This window comes from Plectrocnemia conspersa, unplaced genomic scaffold (assembly GCF_051122295.1).
Source record: "Plectrocnemia conspersa isolate PC_06_02 unplaced genomic scaffold, ASM5112229v1 ptg000004l, whole genome shotgun sequence".
Taxonomy (NCBI): Eukaryota; Metazoa; Arthropoda; class Insecta; order Trichoptera; family Polycentropodidae; genus Plectrocnemia; species Plectrocnemia conspersa.
The window spans coordinates 18231948-18254432 of NW_028277168.1; the positions used below are offsets into that span (position 1 = coordinate 18231948).

The window sequence follows — 22485 nt, forward strand, 5'->3', positions numbered from 1 at the left end:
ACAGTAAAAAATGGCCGATTAATAATAATAATATTTATATTCAAGTAACTTAGTAATATTTATATTTAAAGTATATATTGACAAATTATTACTCGTATAATTAAGGTGACTCGTTTGGATTCGGCATCTGTATTTCCTGGGAAATATAGAGTCCTGAGAAATACAGGGTGGGCTTATGTTGTTCATCCTGACGCTTTCCAGAGCGAGTAGTACGTTGTCCGTCGCATATAACTTCTATTATAAAGGATTTCTTAATTCTTTTGTTTAGTTATTTTGATTTGTTTAATGGCTCGATTTAGTTTTTGTTTGTCACCTGGAGCTCTTGTAATCTGCCATTGTTTACGAATTTGTCTTTCGATTATCGTTTGTTTTATTATAATCGGACATTTTTCTTTGTGTGTATTATCACTAAGTTCCGGAGTTGCTTGCAGCGCAGCTTTATGTATATTTTCGATAAGGTGTTTGATTCCAAGTTCTATATCTTCTTCTGTTTTTAATGATAAATCAAATGATATCAAGTCGTTCAATAATTCCTTAAATGTTTCCTAATTAGTTCTCTTATTGTAAAAGAACGGCGTTTTCGTCGTATTTAATACTTTTGTACAGACAGTAATTATGATCGGAAAATGATCTGATAATAGATCTAATCAAGATAGATAAGTGAGGTTGCAAGTTTCCATAGCTTTCCTCTATTTTTATGCTAGTGGCTTGGATGTGTTCACTGTCATATTTATCTAGTTCGTAATGTTTTATTGTATTTTTTTCTATCATAGCCGAACCTCCATGAGCAGTACCGTCTGTATGATATATATAATAATTTGGTGTTCTTAATTAGCGTTTGTCGGCAAAGTGGGTTTCAGAGATCAGTATAATATTTATCTGTTCATTTTTTTTATAAATGTTTTTATTTCTTGCCCATGATTAAGCAAGCCATTGGCGTTCCAAACTACCAGTCTGAGGAAGTTGGTCATTTTGATATTTTGGTGACGAGTGTTGTTAGTATAGTCATCATATTATTTATACTTTTCATGAGTTCTGTCATCATATTTTCCATTCTTGTTGAGACTTGGACCATGTTTTGATCAATTTTATTATTTATTTCTTCTGCTTGTGTATGCTATTTATTTTGTGCTGTTTGTGCGTATGTAGTATTGTAGTTGGGTTGCATGGGTGCTGTAATATTACTTTGTATAGCTTCGTTTTTAATTATTTTTAGTTCTTGATATGTACTAAATCCCTTATGAGTTGCCTTTATAGAGTGCGCATGATAATTCGTTCTATGTTCTTCGAAGCATAGAATATTTATCATAAAACATCCGATGTTGGTAAAAATACTGATGATAATGAGATACCACATACTTCACTAATTACTGTTGCAAAATTATATTAATTAGTATTGGTATTCCAATCATCAGAGTGAAATTATAAAAGACTGTGACGACTTTACAAGGGATAAATTCATTGTTAAACCTTTGAAAAAATACTAGTTCTGGAGCAAATTTTGTTCGTATTATATCTCATATGTAACAACCTAATAATATGTAATTCCAATTTATTTTATTTTATGATAAAGTTATAATAATATAACAAAGATTTCTTCGTTTTGAGCCATGGTGTAGTTTGGCGTACCTAAGCATAATTAGATACTTCTTTTTGGTGTTGTTTGCCCCCAGCAGAGAACTCGTCTCTTCTATCGTCCTCTTCTCCTTCTGTCATGCACCAATCACCTACCGGACAGACAAGTTTTTTATACACACACATCTCGGTCGACAAATTCGTTTTTCACCATTATAGTGATAATAATAAAAAAGTTAGTCACACGTGAGATTTCGTCTGAGACGAATAACGACAATATACGGATAGAGCTCTCGTATCCGACGAATGTGATAATAATATTGTGATATTTACATTATAATTAGCATTAAATAATTATAAATGTGTTCATCAAAATTTAATTGTTTAAAAAAATAATATGGACATTCACTGTGAGACAAGTCGATGGTAAGATTTAAATTTATTTTAATGATAATATAAATTACATAATTATTTATTAATGTTATAGTAATAGCATATGATAAATATATAATATATTATGTGCTGTGGCTACGCATAACCGCAACTATTACGATAAAGTATTTTCAATTTCGACGACAGATTTCGCAAGTCTGAAAATTATTAAATAAATAAATTTTATATATTTTATTTTTAAGCACTAGGTTTTTGTGTATTTATTATACAATGGATTTATATTGTAGTGAGTTTTAAATTTTTTGATACGTTACGTAATGGTTTATCTAAATAAGCCTACATTCAGTAGGTCAGTAATTATATTAAATCAGCGAGATTATTAAACTGTTTTTTTATTTTTAATGCCACTGTGCATTTATTACTATTTTTATTGTTATAATGTGTAATTAAGTTAGTAAGATCATCATATTTTTCTTAATGGGTTTCAAGTAGTAAATACTCAGTTTTGGCATAATATCATATTATATATAAATATCTTACACATATATTTTATTTTATTTACGTAATATTTAATTACAACATAATATCTATAAAATAATTAAGATACAGAAAAATTTATACACAAATATTTTTTTAATGTATATGTTACTCCGAATCTATGGAATTGCCTATTGCGTGAAATGGGCAAAAATTGCCTAATTCATGAAAAGTGCAAGCCCGTTACTTTATTCGTGAATTAGGCAAATTATCTGCATTATGCATAAATTAAGCGCTCCAATAGTGTTTTTTGAAACTAAGCCAAATGTAATTTTTGACAGTTGCGAATCGTCACGTTTAATGAAGGGTCCGATTTTATTGCTCCTGTAAAGTATATAAATAATGGCATATGTACTTACACTTCATCTGAGAGATTGGCAGATATATTCTAATAAAATAATGATTAACAATAACAAGTTCTTAATGTAGCTGTTAGACAAGTTAGGTGCGAGCGAGCGTTGGTCGGAACAGTGAACACCCCATGAATAACTCTCTGCAACGAATCATGGATGTTCACTATTTTGACTTACACTCGCTCGCAACTAACCTGTCCAAAATACCTGTTAATAAAATTTGTATGTAGTCATATTTATAGTTATAGTATTTTAAATGAAGATGAACATTACTGTCATTTGGTCTAGTTACGAAAAACATTATCGAAGCGCTACTATCTACTTTGCTCAATGCACGAAGTAAGCAAAATAATTCCTGCTCAATTCACGCATTCAGCAGATAATTTGTCTAATTCATGAATGAAGCAACGGGCTTGCACTTTTTTGTCTATTTAACGTAATAAGCAATTTCATGGATTCAGTGTAATATACATACAATAGACAATGTACACTCTATATAATGATGCACATTCATTGTAGATATTATTATGACTGGAAAAAATTAGACACTAGACAACAGTCTGTAGATAAGTCCGTTTTTCATAAGTATAAACTATTATTTCAGTTCATAGTCAATAGGTGTCACTATGCACGACCTAGTTTGATTTTATTAGTCCATATTATTCATAACGAAATTCCTCCGTGAGATATGAATCGATCAGATTTATAATTATATAATAATCAATAATTCCAAGCAGACACAATAGAAATTGAAATTGATATAGAATTCGCATAGACTATAAATGATTTTGTACAGTTAATAAAAATATATTATATTTACAATCCAAGTCCAATTACAAAAACACATCTATTTTTTTTGTAAAAATATAAAAAATCTGGGACTGACAGGCTGTTCCAAGCTATGCGCTCATACATTTTCTCTTTGCAGTCATAATCTCACGCTTTGCACTCGTAACTTTGCTTTTAGTTTGTTGGTGTAACTCAGAACTTTTTATTTAACTTAATTATGTTAATGTCTTATTAGTGAACTTTAATTGTTTGAAGAAATTCGAAATATGGATCAGATATGTATATTAATAAAATTAGGCGCAGATGGTTATCGTGCTTCATACATTTTAGAAGATTATTATTATAATTATTCATACGATTTCAAGCTGTAAGGCAAATTAAATTGAGTCTTCGGATGCTCCGAAGCAAAGTCACGTGAGTGCACTAGTAATGTTTTCAAAGGTAGTTGTTTCTTTGACTGAAAACTAATAAAAACCAAGGAGTCGACGCGATGTATAAAAATATGTTATATATAATATAATATATTTATCTATTTATGTATTATGAAGTAACAGGGTATTTTAAATCTGGATTTGGTATAAGTTATTAATTTTATTTTTATTTCAAGTTATTTATATATTAGCATTAACTTAGAATAGCTCTGCGAATTAGTAATTCAATAAATTAATTTACTGAAATTAAAAAAAATATTTCTTAGCTTATATATTTTTTAAATACAGATGTATATTTGTTATTTAATAATTGTCCGAAGGGACGTCATTGGGGAGAGGGGGTGGGCAGGTAGGGGCATTTCCCCCCTCCCCTTCCCGTAAATTTGGCCATAAAACTGCATGTCATTCAATGAAATACTCTTTAATATTAATAAAACTCAAATGGTAAAAAAACGACTACTGACTGACTAATTTTTGCCCCCCCCCCCTAGAAAAAGCTAAAATACGTCCCTTTTTTAAATCAGAAATAGGATTATCCCTCAAAAAAAATTAATGTAAGTAAAATCATATCGGAATATATTTTCACCGGTAGATATATATTTTTACAAGTGAAAATATAATTTATCTGCCAAGTGCTAGTAAAATTATATGATTTCAACTTTTCCATGCATTTACATACTAATCGTTATGTAGTCACATGCGATGTATGAATGTTACAGTGAATGTATATTTTTCACAGATGCTATATTTTTACTAGTGAAGTCGAAATACATTTTCACCAATAGATATACATATATTTCTACTAGTAAAAATATATTTTAACTGATAAGGGGTAGTGAGACTTAATTTGATAATTGCTAAACGTTAATTTGTTGTTCCAACCCAAACCTAACCTAATGAAAGTTCTAAAACTAATTATCAATTGTCAAATCTAATACAAAATAAGTCAACTCAACCCTCAGGAGACATAAGCATAAGATCGCATGAGCATAAGATCGCGTCTCACATATTGCTGCATAGTTTATCTGCACTGTTTTAAAATATGATAGCTATGCTTACATACAATATTACTTCGGATTTCTGATATGAGAGTATTGGTCAAAGTATATTCAAACCGACTTTAGGTCAATAGGAGGGCGCAAAAACGAGCGTTTCCTCTGCGCCGGCGCAGATACGATTTTATTGCTTTTGACGTAGATTTTTGACTTCTGAGAAGGGATAATTATTTTTTGTGCTCTCCTATTGTTAAAATTCGGTTTAGATATTCTTTATTCGATTCTCACTTATTATAAGTCGCAATATTGTTACAAAAAGTCTTAATATGAGCGCTAGATAACCGATTGTTTTCACTGCGACTGCATGATTTTATTGCTTTTGGCGTGAATTCTAAACAGATACGTCATTTGGTGGTGTAGTGCAAATTGAATTTGGCTAGAAAAAAGCATGTAATTTAATGAAATACCATGAATTTTGCAATGGTAACTTTTACCCACCTCCCCTATAAAATGCTGAAATGACTTCCTATTTGTCAGGGCTTAAACGTTTTAAGATTTCCCGGTAAATCTCTATCCCAGATTTCCGGGACAGAGTTTCTAGTATGTAGGCATGTAAATATAATCATACATACGTACCAAGTCATTAACATTTAGTTTCATGTATTGCAAACATAATTAAATTTCAGCTAGCAAGAGATATCAAGTAACAATTACATACGAAGCGTAAAAATTTGGGATGTTTCATTTATATATTGCATTTTATTTAAGTTATTATTAAATCGTTAAATGGATAACAAACTGCACTATGTAGTAAATTAGTAGAACACATAATTTATATGAATATTATTTAAGAAGTAAAGTACTAAAACCTTGCTAGTAAAGATTGATTGTTACAAAACAGAAAAGAAAATATGAAACATATGTATATTTATTTTTATCTTTGCTGCAAAAATGTGTACATAGTAGTCATTGTTTTTTTTTTAAATAGCATTGCAGTTTTTGAACAGTAAATTTCTTGACTTGAATCTTCTACAAACAAGTGCATCTGAAAACATTAACAGATGTCTTGTTTTCTCTATCTCCATATACGGAGACAGTAGACAGACGTCTACTTCAGAATGTTTCAGACAACGTGTCGTTTGTTTGTAGAATGATTTGGTCGAGGCTTGTACGTGGTGGCAAACACGCGTAGGACCCCCCGTCGAGTCCCCTCAGCCTCTCGGCGATAACAGCTAACTTGTTTGCGTCGCTCGCCTCGACTGGCTATTTCGTTTTCAGTCAGAGGTTACTGATAAGAGTCAGATAAGTCAGTTGCCGAGCGAAGCGATCCGCCCCGAAAGCGATAAGAGTTCAGTAAGAACCGACCGGAACCGGTTCTCGCTTATTGTGCAGACGGATAAACATGCGTCGACCTAAATTGAAACAATGAAATGCTAAAACGTTATATACGGCACAGTTAATAGCCTACGTAGTGTCTGAGACAGATATCTGAGTATATTACACTAGGGATACTCAAAAAGTAAATATACACGACTATTGAAAACGGAAGCAAATATCTGTTACTCTGTTGGCTAGGTAAGGAAAGGTACTGAAATCCATCACCAGCTTGTTTCTGTTTATGTAAATGACGTTATGCAGAGGCATGGTGTTGTGAGCTTGTGTCTTGTGTTGTGAGTGGAAGGCCATCCGTCGTCACTGATGAAATCGATTTTATGTACAATGTCAATTAGTGTCTAGAAACAATGTTACTCTGCTTAATTTATATGATATTTTAAACAAAAAAGCCTCTCACTATTTAACAAATATAGCGGTATTCTTGAAGGAATTTAAATCAATAAAGTTTTTTTTCGACTTTGTATATTAACCTTCAGCATTGCTAAATCCTACCAAGGCTTTTAAAGAATTTATTTTATTGAGTAAATTTACTACCTGATTAATTATTATTTATTTTCACCTATAAGTTTGAATAAAAATCACATATAATTGATATTTTTTCAAAAATATTATTTTTACATCCGCATTTAATCGCAAATAAACATTGCACGTGTCGTTATTTTCTAACTATTCGCAATAAAAATATGACTATCAATACTTAAAATATCTAATAAAGCATGTGATTAAAAAAAGTGTACACACGTGCTTTTGTATCAAAAATTGATCAAATAAAAAAGTCGGAATTTCCAAGGTCCAAATTCTATATTAATTGCGTTTCACACAGCGACTAATCGACAGATATAAGCATAGTATTATTAATATTTCTATACTGCTTCAGAAATAGTCTGTAGATAACAATTTCGAACTGGATTGAATCGGATTCAAGAGAAATATTAACCGAATATTATCGTAAAAGTAAAAAAAGGCACGTATTTAATTAGGCAAAGTCATAATTTTATCTGTTAAGTAAAAAAAATATTTTCGAATCTTTTGTACCGAATGATAGTGAAAATAATTGGATATATTTGATTCGTACATTAAAGCTGGAATGATAAATTAATTAATGGTATTGATATAGATCAGTGACATTTATACGTGATATATGTTGCTAGGGGTGCGTCGATTGCGATCGACCTGTCGACCGCGAAGCTATTTGCAGTTACCCCCATTCTAGTAAGAGATACGTTGTATCATCTACAAGACACACGAAACGTACAAACTTTTTTTAGCGAAACTTTCTATTTCTATGAATAATAAGCCTCGGAAAAGGTGTATCAAGGTTCAATATTTAAGTTCACGCTCGCCACCCTCCTTCCACCACTAATAAGTGATAAATATATTTATACAAATAAGCTTTTTGCAAAATATACATACATCTTTATGGCTTGTAGGAATAAGCTTAACAAAACGTTATATTTACTAGTATGGTTGGATATTCAGGAAATTTTGGAGATGAATGTTTTAGTATTTATATATAAGCTACAAAATAATATTTATTTTAATAAGTACATAGATTTAATACTAGAAATAGAGATAATTTAAGGATAGATAGGTGTAAGAAAACGAGTACGGCCAGGGGAATATTGTACGAAGGTGTGAATTTTTACAATACTATTTCTATAATAATCCGCAAAAATAAAAATATAGCGAGTTTTCTTATTAAAATAGAAAAACACCTTCATACATTAAAAATAAATTATAATATCGCAGTATATTTATATTATGTTTTGATTTATCGTATAAACAATTAGTTACATACATTAATAAAATAATTCCACTAAGTTACGGCGTTCCATTATGTGTAGCATTATACCAATAAGAACTGTGACTTCTTAATGGAATCTATGTGGAATAGGAAATCATTAGATTCCTGCGGGTCTTCAACTCGTCATGTCTAAAGAATGAAAGGAAGATGATCCCATATTCGAGCTTTCCAGAATCTAGTAGAACGTAATCGCATTTTTATTTCATCTTCAATCTTGCTTTTACATGGCGAGACTCCATTTTCGCCATTTTAAAGCAAGATTGTGTTATTTGAGGCATGCGTGACAGTTTTAGCGAAATTATTATAAACAGTTAATTGTTGATTATTGCATAATTTCATAAATTTGATCCAAAGTCATAAAATGTAAAGAACAATGCAATGTTTAGTTTAAATTAGGTGACCAGATTTTGAAAATATCAAAGGACACCAAAAATAAAAAGGCTATATCGGAAACTTTTATTCAAAAACCATCTCGGAATTTTTGTTTGAGGACAAATTGCTGCAGGAGTTAAAGAAATAAAAAAAGTCAGGTTTGAGGAAGAGAAATTTCTACGGTAACTTAAAAAAATGATTTTTTGGAAATATATGTTTAAGGATAACAAAGAAGAACAAAAGGAGAATAAACATTTTGAGGAGGACGTCTGGTCAGCTTAGTTTAAAGTGCGAAATAGCAACAAGAAATTCAATACGCCTCTGCCCAAGACTTTTCGGTGCTTGTCCAATTTCCCCTTTAGTCAATAAAACAATACAAGTTATTGTATGCATTCATTTTATCAATTGTATATATTTTAAATAAAATTTTAGCACATAAAATATTCCGCATACTAGTAAAAGGTAAAAATATGTTCATAGCTCTCCGCAAGTATAGAGTTTTGGTTAATGGCTCGTTATAATACTGGTGTATTTTAATATTCTAAAGCTAAATTGATATCTTTTCCATTTTTCTCTGAATTTATTAGATAGGTATGTAGCGATCTGTCTCAAAGTTGTAGTTTTTTCTCAGTTGACAACACAGCCATTTCTGCTAGGAAAACTCTTGCGCGCGTTGGGTGCCGTAAAAGAGAGTAGTTTGGAGAGTAAAAAAAGTGGAAAAAGAGAGTAGTAAAAATATTTATAATTTGTACCCTCTAGGTCTAGTCCTGCCTCTGGTTCCGTTTTGAGCTACTTATACACTTCATACTTTCCTCATATTTTAAAATCATGTGCAGTTCAAAACTTTTAGAACTGCTGACTAAAAAAGTTTAAATTAAATAATGAAATAGTTTTTAATAATTTTTTATTAATTAATATCGAAACGTGTTTTAAGACTTAATTTAAAACTTAATAAAGTAATCGATTAAATAGCAAATAATATACCAAACCAATTTTTTATTGTCTTTTGAACTTATTTTCGTTTATATCTTTTTGTTGTCCATGCGAAAACAAGGTGGTGATTAGCCACTGTACATACCGGTTATGGGCCACTATATCGGCCTTATCTCGTGGCCCCCATGAACTTAAAAATATTTAACCGGATGAATCCAGACATCAGTCCGTTGTCCATATGTGTTGTTATTCCACTGACTCTTAAGAACTGGACCATAAGAGCTATATTAATATTTGAACGCAATATAAAATTTCTTGCAAAACATAAACATCTAGAAAGAGAAGCAAGTATCAGACATGATTTTGAAATCATATAAGTCGTTATATGGATGTTTCTTAAAACATTTACACATAACGAGGATGTGTTTTTTTTTCATGTGATATATTTATTCAGGGCTTTATAGTAAACGTTTAATGTAAATAAATATGTAAACAAGCTTGTGCGAGCGAGATGTGAGATTTAGTTTGTAGGGGGGCAAAGACGGCAGCCGTATTATCACCGCGTATCAAAGTCTAGTCAGTTTGTAACGCGAATAAAAGCTCGGTTGAGTTATCTAAATGTTCATTTACCATTTGAGTTCCGTTGAGCGAATTGGTGGTACTTTAATAAAATAATATGTTATTATTTCACAATCCAAGAATGGGGTTTCCTTCGCATCTACATTCGTTTCCGGCGGCAACGTGCGGAGACCCTTTTTGGACGTATCCGCAAAACCCTTGGTTCAATCAATTGTATCCAGCTATGACCGACGTAGTCGACGATGTACATAACATATCAATACAGGTATTATATTTATAGAAGATTACTAAGTGATTTTATAATCGATAATCACAATCTAATGATTCATATTTCTTCAGAGTGATGATTCAACAGTTTCGAGCATCTCACCGGACTATCGCTTATCTGAACAACCCAGCCGAATATATGAAAGTTATTACATGCCGTACGAAAGCTCAGTTATTAAAGAAAACGTTATTACAGACGATAGAAGTTGGATAGATTACAATAACGAAAACTCAAATGAATCATTTGAGTGCCATTGGAAAGGATGCAGTTGTTCATTCACAACATTGAACGCTCTGTCTAATCACATGGCCGTTAACCACTCTAATGCTGAAGGCGGACTGTTCTATTGCGGCTGGAGCGGATGCTCGAGAGGACACAAGGGATTTAATGCTAGGTATTGTAATAATTAATAATACATATATAAAAAACCCGAGGTAAGAATGCATTAATTGATATCTAATCTTTTTCAGATATAAAATGCTAGTCCACGTCAGAAGTCACACAAATGAAAAACCACACAAGTGCAGTCAATGCGAAAAATCTTTTTCACGTGCTGAAAATTTAAAGATTCACATAAGATCTCATTCTGGTGAAAAACCGTACACGTGTCCAGTAGAAGTGAGTATTCATTTTATCTTGCTGAAGATTTACTTACACTTTTTTCTTCACATAGAAGTGCACAATATTTCCTTATTAATTCTCGCAATGTGTTGAATCAATTTATTAAGCAATATTTTTTTACAGGGATGCAACAAGGCCTATTCAAATTCGAGCGATCGTTTCAAACACACCAAAACTCACTCAGTCGACAAACCATACTGCTGTAAAGTGCCAGGATGTCAAAAGAGATACACAGATCCTTCTAGTCTTCGCAAGCATGTTAAAACGTTCAAGCACGCTGATATCGCTCCTTCAAATCAACAAAATGATAAAATAGAATACTTGGCCGAATCAAACGACGACAAACATCAATTTGATTCAAAAGAAGAAAATGCTCGCTTATCAAAAAATGATCTCGAAATGATTAAAACTGCAAATCGGAGTCCATCTCCGATATATTACCAAATGAACAATGTCACAATGAACGAGAGTAACACAGATGTGCAATTTCATAACACAGACCAACAAAAATTGAATCTCAATCATCAGGATGTCGAAATGTTAAACGACAATGTACATAAAAACGTCGAGGAACCATTAAATTTGAAGAGATACCACGACGATAACATTTACGAAAACGGAGTTCTCAATTTGCAAAAGAAATTTAAGACTGAGACACACAAGTCACTTTATAGAACGCTGCTAGATTTAGACTCTCCCTTAGATTTAAGTATTAGGAAAATAAATTGTTAGCTATTATATTAAATAAAATGAGATGTAAAAGATGATGTTTTATTTATTAATTAATTAATTTAGAAAGCAAAGAGAAGCATACATTTAATTGGTATCAAACATTTGGAAATATGATCATCAAAAATATATCATAAATTCATAATTCATATAAAATAATTCATTAAGACACTATTATTCAGCTTCTTGAACAATTTTATTTAACCCTTCATGCATAATTTTCAAATTGTCCATATCGTTGTTCACGGTTTCGATCAAATGAGCCATACCTTTGTGTTGCATGATAAGGTACTGTTTAATATCATTTTGAGAATCTAAAAATATAATAATTTATTAAAAGACAGAGAATTTTAATACGTAACAATTAAATGAAATAGTTTTCTACCTTTATCCATAGAATACCGATCAGATTTTTGCATTGAAGCTTGAGAACGTTGCATTCTCATTTGTGATAGAAGTTCACTTAATCGTCCCTGAAATGTTTATTAATATTAAAATATTCTAGATAGCATACGATAAAGGTTCAGATCAATTACATTGAACTGCGTAGGAGCTGATAATTGAGAGTGAAGAGCCTCTAAACGACTACGAAGAGCTTCTTCTTCACCTGTGACGGCAACGCCGGAACGCCGCGCGCTCTCTTGGCGAACTACAACCTGAAAAGTAATTATATAGATTCAAAAAACATATCTATAATTTATTGAATAGCTATTATTAATAAAACATACAGTTAAAAGTCTATGATGCAAATGTACAAAACGTCTTCTTTGCTCTTGTAACTTGGCATGAGAAGAGGCTAATTTGGCACGCAACTCTGTAACTTCTTCGCTAGCTTTAGATAAGAATGACGCGTGAATTTGAGTCTCTTCTTCTTGGCACTTCATTCTCCATTTAACCTAAACATTAACATAAACTATAAATACAAAATAAAATTGTTGTATGGAATATATTTAATGAATAATTTATACCTCAGAAAATCCTATCATTGGCGTCGGGAAATACTTATCAGGATCAGGATTATCCGCTTGCGCTTGCTTCCACAATCTTATGTCAATGCCTAATAAATAAAATTTTAATTTAAAATAAATAATATTGTAGAGGCACAAATATTGCTACAAAAAACGTGAATATCTCTGTTATTATTTAATGTTTATCTGCGGATTCCTCAACGTCCCCCACACATTGTTTCGCTTTTAGCGCATTTTTTTAGGTACGTGACATAAATTTCTTCACCTTTTGTTTACAATATACTCATAAATAAAAGTCTAACGACTTTTGAAAACAAAAATGAAGTGTTCCGTGAAAATATATTTTAGCGTAACTTGAGCTGAATTGGTATAGAAATTAATCAACTCTTTATGCAAAATACTCTTTTGACTAACAGTTACATTTAATGCCAATTGTACTTTTTACACGCGAGATTATAGCCAATACAGCAGTAGTTGGTATTAGAACCATTGAATTTTTGAGCAGCTAGTAGCATCTTAAATGTTCTATGTAGCACAGTTAGCGACTTGTGATACAAATAATTGCACTACTTAATCAACAAGTCGTTTTTTCATCACCTGCTGCATGAAAACGACCAGTTTTATGAAAATTTTGCTCAACGCAAAATTATAAGAAAAATACAATAACTTTCTAATTGAAAATAATAATAAAATAAAATTGGTCAAAAGCTTTTAGTTAAAAATTATTTTATCAATAGTTTTTAATCTGTGGATCGTGTAAAATAAAAATTGAAATTTAATTAATTTACATTTAAAATGTGGTTTATTTTTAATTAAAATAAAATATTTATCAATCATTAGTGGGTTAAAACAGCAGAAAAATATTACTGTCATTTTACGATCGCATGTGTACAATTTGCTCTATTCAAGGTAAAAAAATTTTTTTTGATATAGTACAAACATTCATTCCATAATTTTTTTCAGGTAGATATATACAGAATCCGTAATTAAGTATCAAAGGTAAAAAACGGTAGATTCTACCTCTTTCGTGTTTTACCATCAGCGAACATGATGGTAGGTATTACCTAACTCTAAGTGTTAAAATTATAAAAAAATATTCAGTTATTCACGTATTCTTGTATCTACTCTCTTAACTCACTTTTACTTATAAATTACACAATTAATTTTAAAAAACATACCAGGTGGCGGCGTTTCCAAATATTCTTGAAGATAACGCGGCTCAGGACGAGCATGAGGTAAGGCAGAAATAACACCTAGCTGCGACAATTGCTGCCTCTGCATATTACCATTTAAAAACTGGGATAATTCAAAGGATGGAATTCTAGTTCCTGTGCCTCCTGTAGCTGATTTTTCAACTACAAAAATTATTACCTGCAAGTAAATATCTTTTATAGATAGTAACTAAATTAATAAGTTTTGTAATAAATAAATGCGTACTTGAGATTTAGATTCAGAAACTGGTTTCAACGAATCTATAGTGACGGTGAGAGTCGGTTTATTTCCTAATAGTGCAGCTAATGATGTTTGCAGTTGCTGCTGTTGAGATCTATGGTAAAAAAAAATTGTAATGTATAACTTATAAAAATAATTAATATACTTTTGACGTACTTAATCTCTTGTTCTGATTTGTTGAAAATAAATTGTACTAAGCCCTCTTTATCGGAGCTCTGAGGAAAACAGTTGTAATCGATGGCTTTGAATCGGCACAGTGGATTGTGCTCCGTTAACTCGACAAATTGATTTGGAGTATAGTAAGCCTTTCCTAGAATTTATTTAAATATTGATTATATGTATGTATATATCGACAATCAATATTTTTTTATTAATGAAAATACTTACCAAAACCCCACTTTGCTTGTAAGAAGTTATACTTTGCAATGATTTGATCTCGTTCATCTTGGAAAATGCTCACATTGAAGATGGCTTTCATCAACGCATCATTAGGATTGACTGGTTGTTGCTACATATAGGGAAAAATAAAAACATATATGATGTGGTGTTAATAGAGACGTTGAAATATTTAGGGTAAATCTTATATATGATAATTCTACACAATATGTTAGTTTGTTCAATGTTGTGTTAAATTTAACCACAAATTCTGCGAATCAGACTAGAAATAACATGGTTTTGTTTAAACTACAATATATGTGCGTAGAACAGTGTTAATAAAGTACAGGAAAATATGTAGCCTTGAGAGTTAAACTAAAATGTAAATTGTTGTTAAAATGAATAATTTCAAAAAAATTGTGCTATAAAACACTGGTAAGGTTGAAGCAAAAGAAAGACTTCGACTTCCACCTTTGATGCTAGCAAAGACTATTCCAATCGAGCGATGGCGTTCAAGCTATGGTTTCTAAGGAGATTTTTGAACTTTTTGACAATATTTCTGCTTTTATTTGTAGCTACAGAAAAGATATTTTTATCCAAAGGTATAACAAGCTCAACATTTCGGGATTCCAGGGGAATTTATCATTGATTGTTGCATGTTTTTAGAGAATTTAAACATAAAAACCGTGTGAACCATAAATTGGCTTCTCTCTCTTCCAAACTTAATAAGCTTTGGCTGGTAAAAGATTTCACATAAATGAAGGGATCGTCAATAAAAATAACATCTGTATTAAAGACATTAACACGATATGATTTAATGAATTTGAAATTTTTTGGAATAAAGATGTCTTTAAATACATTAATTTATTTATTGTAAATCTTGATGCGTTACAAGGTAAACACAATTACTAAGGAAGTAGTGAGACACAGGACTTATTCTTATTACTGTTTACAATTAATAGGTGTCACTATAAACGACCTGGTTCGATTTAAATTTAATTATTCGTTACAAAATTATTCCGTGAGATTAGAAAAATCTAGGAGAATATAATCTGTGATGTTCGATTAGAATTAAAATTATATAATTATCAGTAATTCAGAGATGATAAAAATTGATAAACATTAATCACTTAAAATGCGGGTGTTTTTTTGCAGTGTTCCAAAAAAATCATATTTTTTTATTGGAAATTATAATAGTAAATAAATATATATAAATAGGAAAAATAAAAAAAAAATTAAAAAAATTATAGTTTTTGCAAAATTTATGTTTTAAAATTACATAACGGGTATTTTTTGCATTGTTCCAAAAAAATTGCAAATATTATTTTTATCGTTTCTTAAAAATCGCAAACAATAATTAAATAATGGAATGAGCCCAATAATAAACAATGGACATAAGGAAATATAGATATCTTTATTTTTAAAACACATTCCATATGAAAACATATTGTGTTTTATAAATTCTAAGAAATATGGGGCAAAATAGTAATAAAAGTGTGTCAAATTATTGGAAAGATAAAGCAACCCCAATTAGTCAAGGATGCTTAGTTGAATATGTTTCGCCTATTCATTCGGTTTTTTTTTATCTAATACAATTGAGAAATACTTTAAGCGACAAAAATTTAAGTAACGCACCGCCTTGTATTTTTCTAATTTATGACTTCCACAGCTCATAAAAAAGTGACCTTTTTTTTTACTTGAAACGAAATGCTGATCGAGTCCTGCATATGCTCGGAAGCCAAGTATAATGACAAATATAAGCACGTTTATTTGTGGGACTGCGTTTAACTCCGATTTTCATATTCCCGCACAGGCTCGACACCGCGTGTAATATACATTTTTAAAATCACACACCCGTGCGGGACCGTGCGTAAAGTGGTTAAGGTCCATATGAGATTAGAGCCCAGGTCTTTCAGGTATTAGTCGCTGACTTATACTACAGATCTATTGTGCTGGATATATTTAATTAATGGCTTGTCTCTAATTATTCCCAATTCAAAACACGGCTCTTGTAACTTTCAATTATAAATACTTTACTTGTTGATTTTGCATTTGTTGCCCAAATGCTGTAGTGCCCCCTAGTGTGCTACCAAATGCGCCGAAATTAGCTGTAGTATTTGGTTTGGCTCCAAACGTACTGCCTAACGTATTTCCTCCAAACGTAGGTGCATTTCCACCAAAAGTTGATCCGAAAGCTGTTCCCGGTGTTCCAAATGTCGGTGCAGCAGTTCCACCGAATCCAGCAGTTCCGCCTCCAAAGCCGGTATTGGTGGCACCAAATCCAGAGAACCCAGGATTGCCACCAGCTCCAAAAAGAGAGCCTATAAAAATAAAGCAATTAAAAACGCAATCAATAAAACCAAATCCAAATTAAATTACCTCCCGCTGCATTGCTTCCAGCGCCGAAAGTAGGAAAAGTCGACGTTGCAGTGGTCGTTTGTCCAAATGCGCCAAAAGCGGGCGCCGTCGAAGTCTGGGTAGGTCCGAATCCGAATCCCGTGTTAGCCGCTGAAGAAGCTGGCATAGAAAATCCGGAGAAGCCGGGGTTGGTGGTCGCCGGAGTGCTGCCGAATGTGCCGAAGCCAGCATTTGTCGTGGCTGTGTTGCTACCGAACCCGAAACCGGCGCTGCTCGTCTGCGCGGCACCAAAGTTGCCAAAGGTTCCCGTCGGTGCAGATGTCGTGGCCGATCCGAACGAGAAAGAAGTCGAACCAAACGTAGCTGCAAAAGATTTTTTGATGAGATTGAGGGGAAATACTTAAATAGTCTGGTTTTTACGATTACCATATGAATCACAGTGCTGTAAAAACACAATGTAAAACTAATAACGTACTAACACCGGATGTGTCGACCACAATAATACAATTAACATTGCATCATTTTTCTTTTAATTACAACTTAATACTTGATGTTTAGGTTTGATGATAACTCAATAATGTGAATGATGAGCGGCAATAATGGGAATGATTATATTTCTTAAAATAACAATAATGTGTCTGGAATTTTTGCAGATAATAAATATTATTCAAATATAGAAATACAAAAAAAATAAGTAATTTTTAATTAAAGAATATATATGTAGTTAATTATTTTATAAGATAATTTCTTAAAATATTTGTATATTATTTAAATATTAAAATTTAATTCTGGTGTAGTCCAAGTTCAGATTTCCACCAATGCACTATTATGAAAATATGGTTGTTATATTGATTATAAATGCTTCAAGTAGTCGTAAACTATTACAGTAAAATGTAAGGATAATCTCAGATTAAAAAATACGAAGCATTTCTTAAAAATATTAGCATTATTTTTGAGAATGCTTACTTTGATAAAAAAACTCAAAAATCTTGTTTATTTGCGTTCCTCAACTTTCATACATATAGTTAGATTTTTATCGACACGTATTTGAAGGCAGCAAAACTTTTGCTTCATATGGTCGTTTATTTAAGCCAAACTACAAAAGGTTTTGGAAATATGTTTTCAAAAAGATATGGCATTTTAATGGATAAGGGTTCTCAATAATTCGAATATATTTTTTTAAATACATGACTTTATCGAATTTATTGTATAAACTAAAAATGTTTGGAACGAATTAGATATACATAAAGATCGGATCCGTATCGGCGTATGTTTTGTGCAGATTTGCATATAAATGAAATAACTAGAAATAAATCAACCACGATCGATTATTAAACTGAAATCTTTGTGTCTTGAAACAAAAAAACATAAAAACGTAACACAAACACAATAATAAAATTTTCCATTCCAGCATTTATTTTCGTTCAACGAACGTGTTTTGAGAGAACCTGATGTTGTATTAGGATCATACGCCATGCGAAGAGTGATCTGAGATAAAAGATTTTATTTTTATCGGCTCGTGCCTGTTTGCTGTGTGAAATCGACAAATATAATTGGGATGGCAGAATATCTACCCTACAAAATAACCAATAATCTATTAACATTTTAAGATTTGTGTGGTGTTCTGTCTTAGGTAAAGTTGGAAGATACTGATATAAATTAATTAAATTGTATTGTCTACAACAAAGATATTAATAAGTTAATGGAATTTCACTAAGAGATGAACGAAATACAAAAGAATATGAACGGAGCCTTCATATATCTTGACAAAAGTCTGATCATTATGGAAGGATGTAATCCCAATGAAGAGCAATAGAAAAAGACACAGACACTTTATCAAGAAAATAAAAGTTCAATCTCTTGATAATTTTTTAAAGAAAACACAATATACTAATCAACAGTGTTATTTATTTTTATGCCAATACATCTCATTCTAAAATAAATATTTTAAAAACACTTTTCCATGTTTTTATCCATTGCTTTACTTTCATACATTTTAATTTCGTATATCTTTAACGACCATTAGGTGAGAGTCAATAACTGCCTGTATGTGTAAATTAATTTAAAAGTGATGTCTAGGCTTTAGATTATCATATGGATTTTTTATTAGAAAATATATAATTTTCATTACAAAAAAAAATTTTAAAAGATTTTTTAACAAATTACCATTTTTGACATATTTATAATAATGATGCAATTAAATTTATTGCCAAAATATTAGACTAACTATCAAATATCTTGAGAAACCATAAGTTTATTTTTAAGATATATTGTAAATGATAAATATTTTTTATTTTAATAATTTATTGCTGCATTTTACTTTAAGTTATCATCTGTCACATTTACTATATATAGATATATAGTAAATAATATATAAAAACCCATACATTTTTTTTGCGAATAAATGTTTTGTTTTATGGAATAACGACACACAAAATACCAAAAAGGAACTGTAACAGGAAATTACAATTGATAAAAATTATTCCAAGGAAGTCGACGTACACCACAGATATACCTTGAATGAATCATTAAGGATATTTGCGGTTAAAAATTCTGTAAAATTAAACTATGCTATATAATATGGTGGAATAAAACACATTCTTCAGTTCATCGTGACTCGTTCGAAGAAGTAACAACCTAGTGTGCATTACAGTTGTGTTAGCATAAGGTGATTTGACAATAATTGTGTTTAGTGAAATCGAACTTCGATATAATTTAGTGAAAAATAAGTGATTAATATTGATTTATTTTATAGATATCGACATGGCACCGTACGATCCGTATCAAAACGTTCATCCTTATGATCAATCTGAGGATCAATTTCAGGACCAATCTTCAGATAGCCCGATAAACGATACTGTCGAAAAAATATATAAAATAGTGAACAATCAACAGAGTAATTATGCTGTAACAGAGCCCGTTACCGAAGAAGTAATGGATTATTTGGAAAGTGGATCTACTATGACAGAAAAAGATAACATTTATGATATTATTACGGAGGCAATCACACACGTTCCGGATAATTATAATTCGGGAGGAGAAATAGAGACGACTGTTATACCGGAAATCATTCACACGGATGATCCATCATTTACCACATTATCCCTTGGTAAATATTAAATAGACTAAAATTAATATTTTATTATGAAAAACAGTTTGAATTAATTTTTATTTTCAGATACAACAACAGTAACTCAATATATCTTCACAAAGGCAAAGCATCACGACGATTCGGAAAGCATGCCTTATATTATTTTAGTCATAGTTCTTGCGGTGTTAGTATTGTTAGCGGCAATCGCTATGTTCATATATTATCGCAAAAAAAGGAGCGATTCTAAAGACTTAGCAGGTATAGCTACAATCGGTAAGTCGTTTGAGTCAGAAAACATATCGGACATAAAACCACACGAAGTAATGTACGAAGAAGAGAGACAGCAATCGAAACGCGGAGTTAAATTTGACGACAGCAAAGGAAAGAAAACCACAAAATGAATCACTACAACATGATGCATAATTTTATTAATATTTATTAAACAATTAACAAATATATGAGATGCGTCATTTATGTCGTACATTTAATTATTTATTTAAGAACATTATTGCTAATTAAATAGTGTTATATTCATAAATTCCATTTTTTATTTATACCAGTTATCGAATAAATCGAAAATATAAGATGTTGCAATCTAATAAATGAAGAATTTTTTATTGACTATTGTGAAACTACTTGACTTTTGTAAGAAGAGTAAATCATTATCAACTATTTCATGACCCATTAGTATGAGGAATATTAAAGCAATATTTATGAAAACTAATTTGTATACACACCAAACAGTATTCTTCATCATATTTTAGAAATCAGAAAAAATATGTACATTAATAAATACAAGCATTTCTAAAGAAACTTTTTGTCTATTATTGTTTTATTTATACTATTCAAACTTTCAAGGGTAAAAGTCATATATACAATTTATTGACACATTTTCGATCGTAAATATTCGATTTTCAAATTAGAATCATTTATAAAATGAGACACTGACAATAAGAAAAAAAATGTTTAGGTCATCATCGATTCTAAAAATAAAGATTTGTTGTGGTGTGTTCTTTAATTAAACCTAAGATAATATGAATAATATTGTTTAGGGTAAAACCCCAAAGATAATTTGATAAATACCATGTAAGCTGGAGTAGAGAAGCTAAACAATTCCAGATAACGAAACAATATCAAAGTAAGTCAAAGCATATGTAAAATAAATGCATACAATTTTGAAACTCATTAAAACAATGCAGCAAAGACGTTGTTTACTGTAAGCCTGATAAGAAATCTTTTCAGCATATTAAAAAATCCCATTTTTAAGATAATACAGTTTCAAACATAATTTGTGATATGACAGAAGATATTAAGTAGGTATACACAATTAACAACTACTAAGTAGTGAAACACCGGACTCAAATCGGTGACATCTATTGTATTGATTATAAATTATTATTACAACTTACAATTAATAGGTATCACTATGAACAACTTAATTCGACTTTAATTTAATTATTCATCACAATATTCATCCGTGAGATTGGGTTTCTAAAAACACGAAGCAGTAAACACTATTAAAATTATATGTGAAGATATGGATAAACGGCATAGGCAACATTATTGAGAAATCAGAACATCTTCATACTTTTGAAAATGAAAATCTCGATGACTTTTGATGTGACGTAAAAGAAAAATATTAGAATTTACCCAAAAAGGCAATTTGATATTAGCTGCTTTTCTGTATTAATTACTTGTGTGAATGCAGATTTTCGCTATACACAAAGAAAAACAAATGACATCAGAAGACAGTAATTAATAATTATTTATTTTATATTTGCAGAAAAAACGACATCTCTTGGTAGATTAACTACCGTATACCATTGTATATTAACTGTAGTTTGGTGACGAAAAACAAATAGAGATGTCAGAAGTAGTCGTTTCAAATCGGATACGATTACTAATAAGTATCGTTTCTAAGCTAATGGGTATTATAACGCTTTCAAATAATCTTTAGATTTTCTGGGTAAAAACAATCACGCATTTTTATCAGAAAGCTAAGTTGAGAGGTTAGAAATTAAAATTTTAAGTTTCGTTTTCCGATATTTTTTAAAATTAAATGGCAAAGCCTTCGAGCAAAGTTTAAAACAATGATAATGCTTGATATGTTCAAATTTAATACTTACGTTTAGCGGCAGCCCCGAAGGCCGGAGCACCCCCGCCAAAACTCATGTTGATAATGTCGGTTTGACAGTTCGCAACGCGTTAATTGAGCCCTAAGCAACCTTTACAATGGCCATATACTAAGAACCTAAAATTAATAATCATACCATCTGAAACGGAGGTCCCCAAACTTTTTTGTCTCGTAGACCACTTGCTTTGTTTTTCGGTTTTGGGTAGACTCCCTGCTCACCTGATATTGATTTTTTACAAATTCATCAACTTCAAATGTGTTTTTGACAGCTGGTATAATGCTACTCTCTGTGTAAGATTTAAATTTCCAACTGTAGTGAAGTGTAGTGTGAAA

The 22485-nt window shown here is 31.0% G+C and overlaps 3 protein-coding genes across 4 annotated transcripts; 2 read left to right on the forward strand and 1 right to left on the reverse strand.

Moving 5' to 3' along the window:
• Positions 1–1698: 1698 nt before the first annotated feature.
• LOC148236140 (uncharacterized) lies at positions 1699–11807 on the forward strand. 2 transcript variants are annotated; one of them, XM_088185122.1, is made up of 5 exons: positions 1699–2001; positions 10277–10421; positions 10496–10818; positions 10895–11042; positions 11169–11807. In XM_088185122.1, exons 2-5 carry the CDS (start codon positions 10278–10280, stop codon positions 11775–11777), a joined length of 1224 nt encoding a protein of 407 aa, XP_088041248.1. In that variant the 5' UTR covers positions 1699–2001; position 10277; the 3' UTR covers positions 11778–11807. The 2 variants fall into 2 exon arrangements, with proteins under 2 accessions (XP_088041248.1, XP_088041247.1); XM_088185121.1 differs by lacking the exon at positions 1699–2001 and having other exon boundaries at positions 10202–10421.
• On the reverse strand, positions 11803–22229 carry Nup54 (nuclear pore complex protein Nup54). Its single transcript, XM_088185110.1, has 12 exons — positions 22145–22229; positions 16949–17290; positions 16607–16890; positions 14582–14702; positions 14351–14504; positions 14180–14288; positions 13921–14113; positions 12743–12831; positions 12503–12670; positions 12311–12430; positions 12160–12247; positions 11803–12088 (listed from the first exon to the last, which is right to left on the reverse strand). The coding sequence occupies exons 1-12, from the start codon at positions 22188–22190 to the stop codon at positions 11949–11951; spliced, it is 1854 nt and encodes a 617-aa protein (XP_088041236.1). The 5' UTR covers positions 22191–22229; the 3' UTR covers positions 11803–11948.
• LOC148236142 (uncharacterized) lies at positions 19474–20831 on the forward strand. The gene is made up of 3 exons (XM_088185139.1): positions 19474–19595; positions 19683–20036; positions 20106–20831. The coding sequence occupies exons 2-3, from the start codon at positions 19691–19693 to the stop codon at positions 20417–20419; spliced, it is 660 nt and encodes a 219-aa protein (XP_088041265.1). The 5' UTR covers positions 19474–19595; positions 19683–19690; the 3' UTR covers positions 20420–20831.
• Positions 22230–22485: the final 256 nt, after the last annotated feature.

Bases quoted from the DNA above. Each gene is read 5' to 3' on its own strand.
- LOC148236140 (XM_088185121.1), top strand. From the start codon at position 10,254: ATGTTATTATTTCACAATCCAAGAATGGGGTTTCCTTCGCATCTACAT. The intron at 10,422-10,495 runs GTATTATATTTA...ATATTTCTTCAG, and splicing joins TACATAACATATCAATACAG to AGTGATGATTCAACAGTTTC. The intron at 11,043-11,168 runs GTGAGTATTCAT...ATTTTTTTACAG, and splicing joins CGTACACGTGTCCAGTAGAA to GGATGCAACAAGGCCTATTC.
- LOC148236142 (XM_088185139.1), top strand. From the start codon at position 19,691: ATGGCACCGTACGATCCGTATCAAAACGTTCATCCTTATGATCAATCT. The intron at 20,037-20,105 runs GTAAATATTAAA...TTTTATTTTCAG, and splicing joins ATTTACCACATTATCCCTTG to ATACAACAACAGTAACTCAA.
- Nup54 (XM_088185110.1), bottom strand. From the start codon at position 22,190: ATGAGTTTTGGCGGGGGTGCTCCGGCCTTCGGGGCTGCCGCTAAAC. The intron at 16,891-16,948 runs GTAATTTAATTT...TTATTTTTATAG, and splicing joins TGGAAGCAATGCAGCGGGAG to GCTCTCTTTTTGGAGCTGGT. The intron at 12,089-12,159 runs GTAGAAAACTAT...TTATATTTTTAG, and splicing joins TCGGTATTCTATGGATAAAG to ATTCTCAAAATGATATTAAA.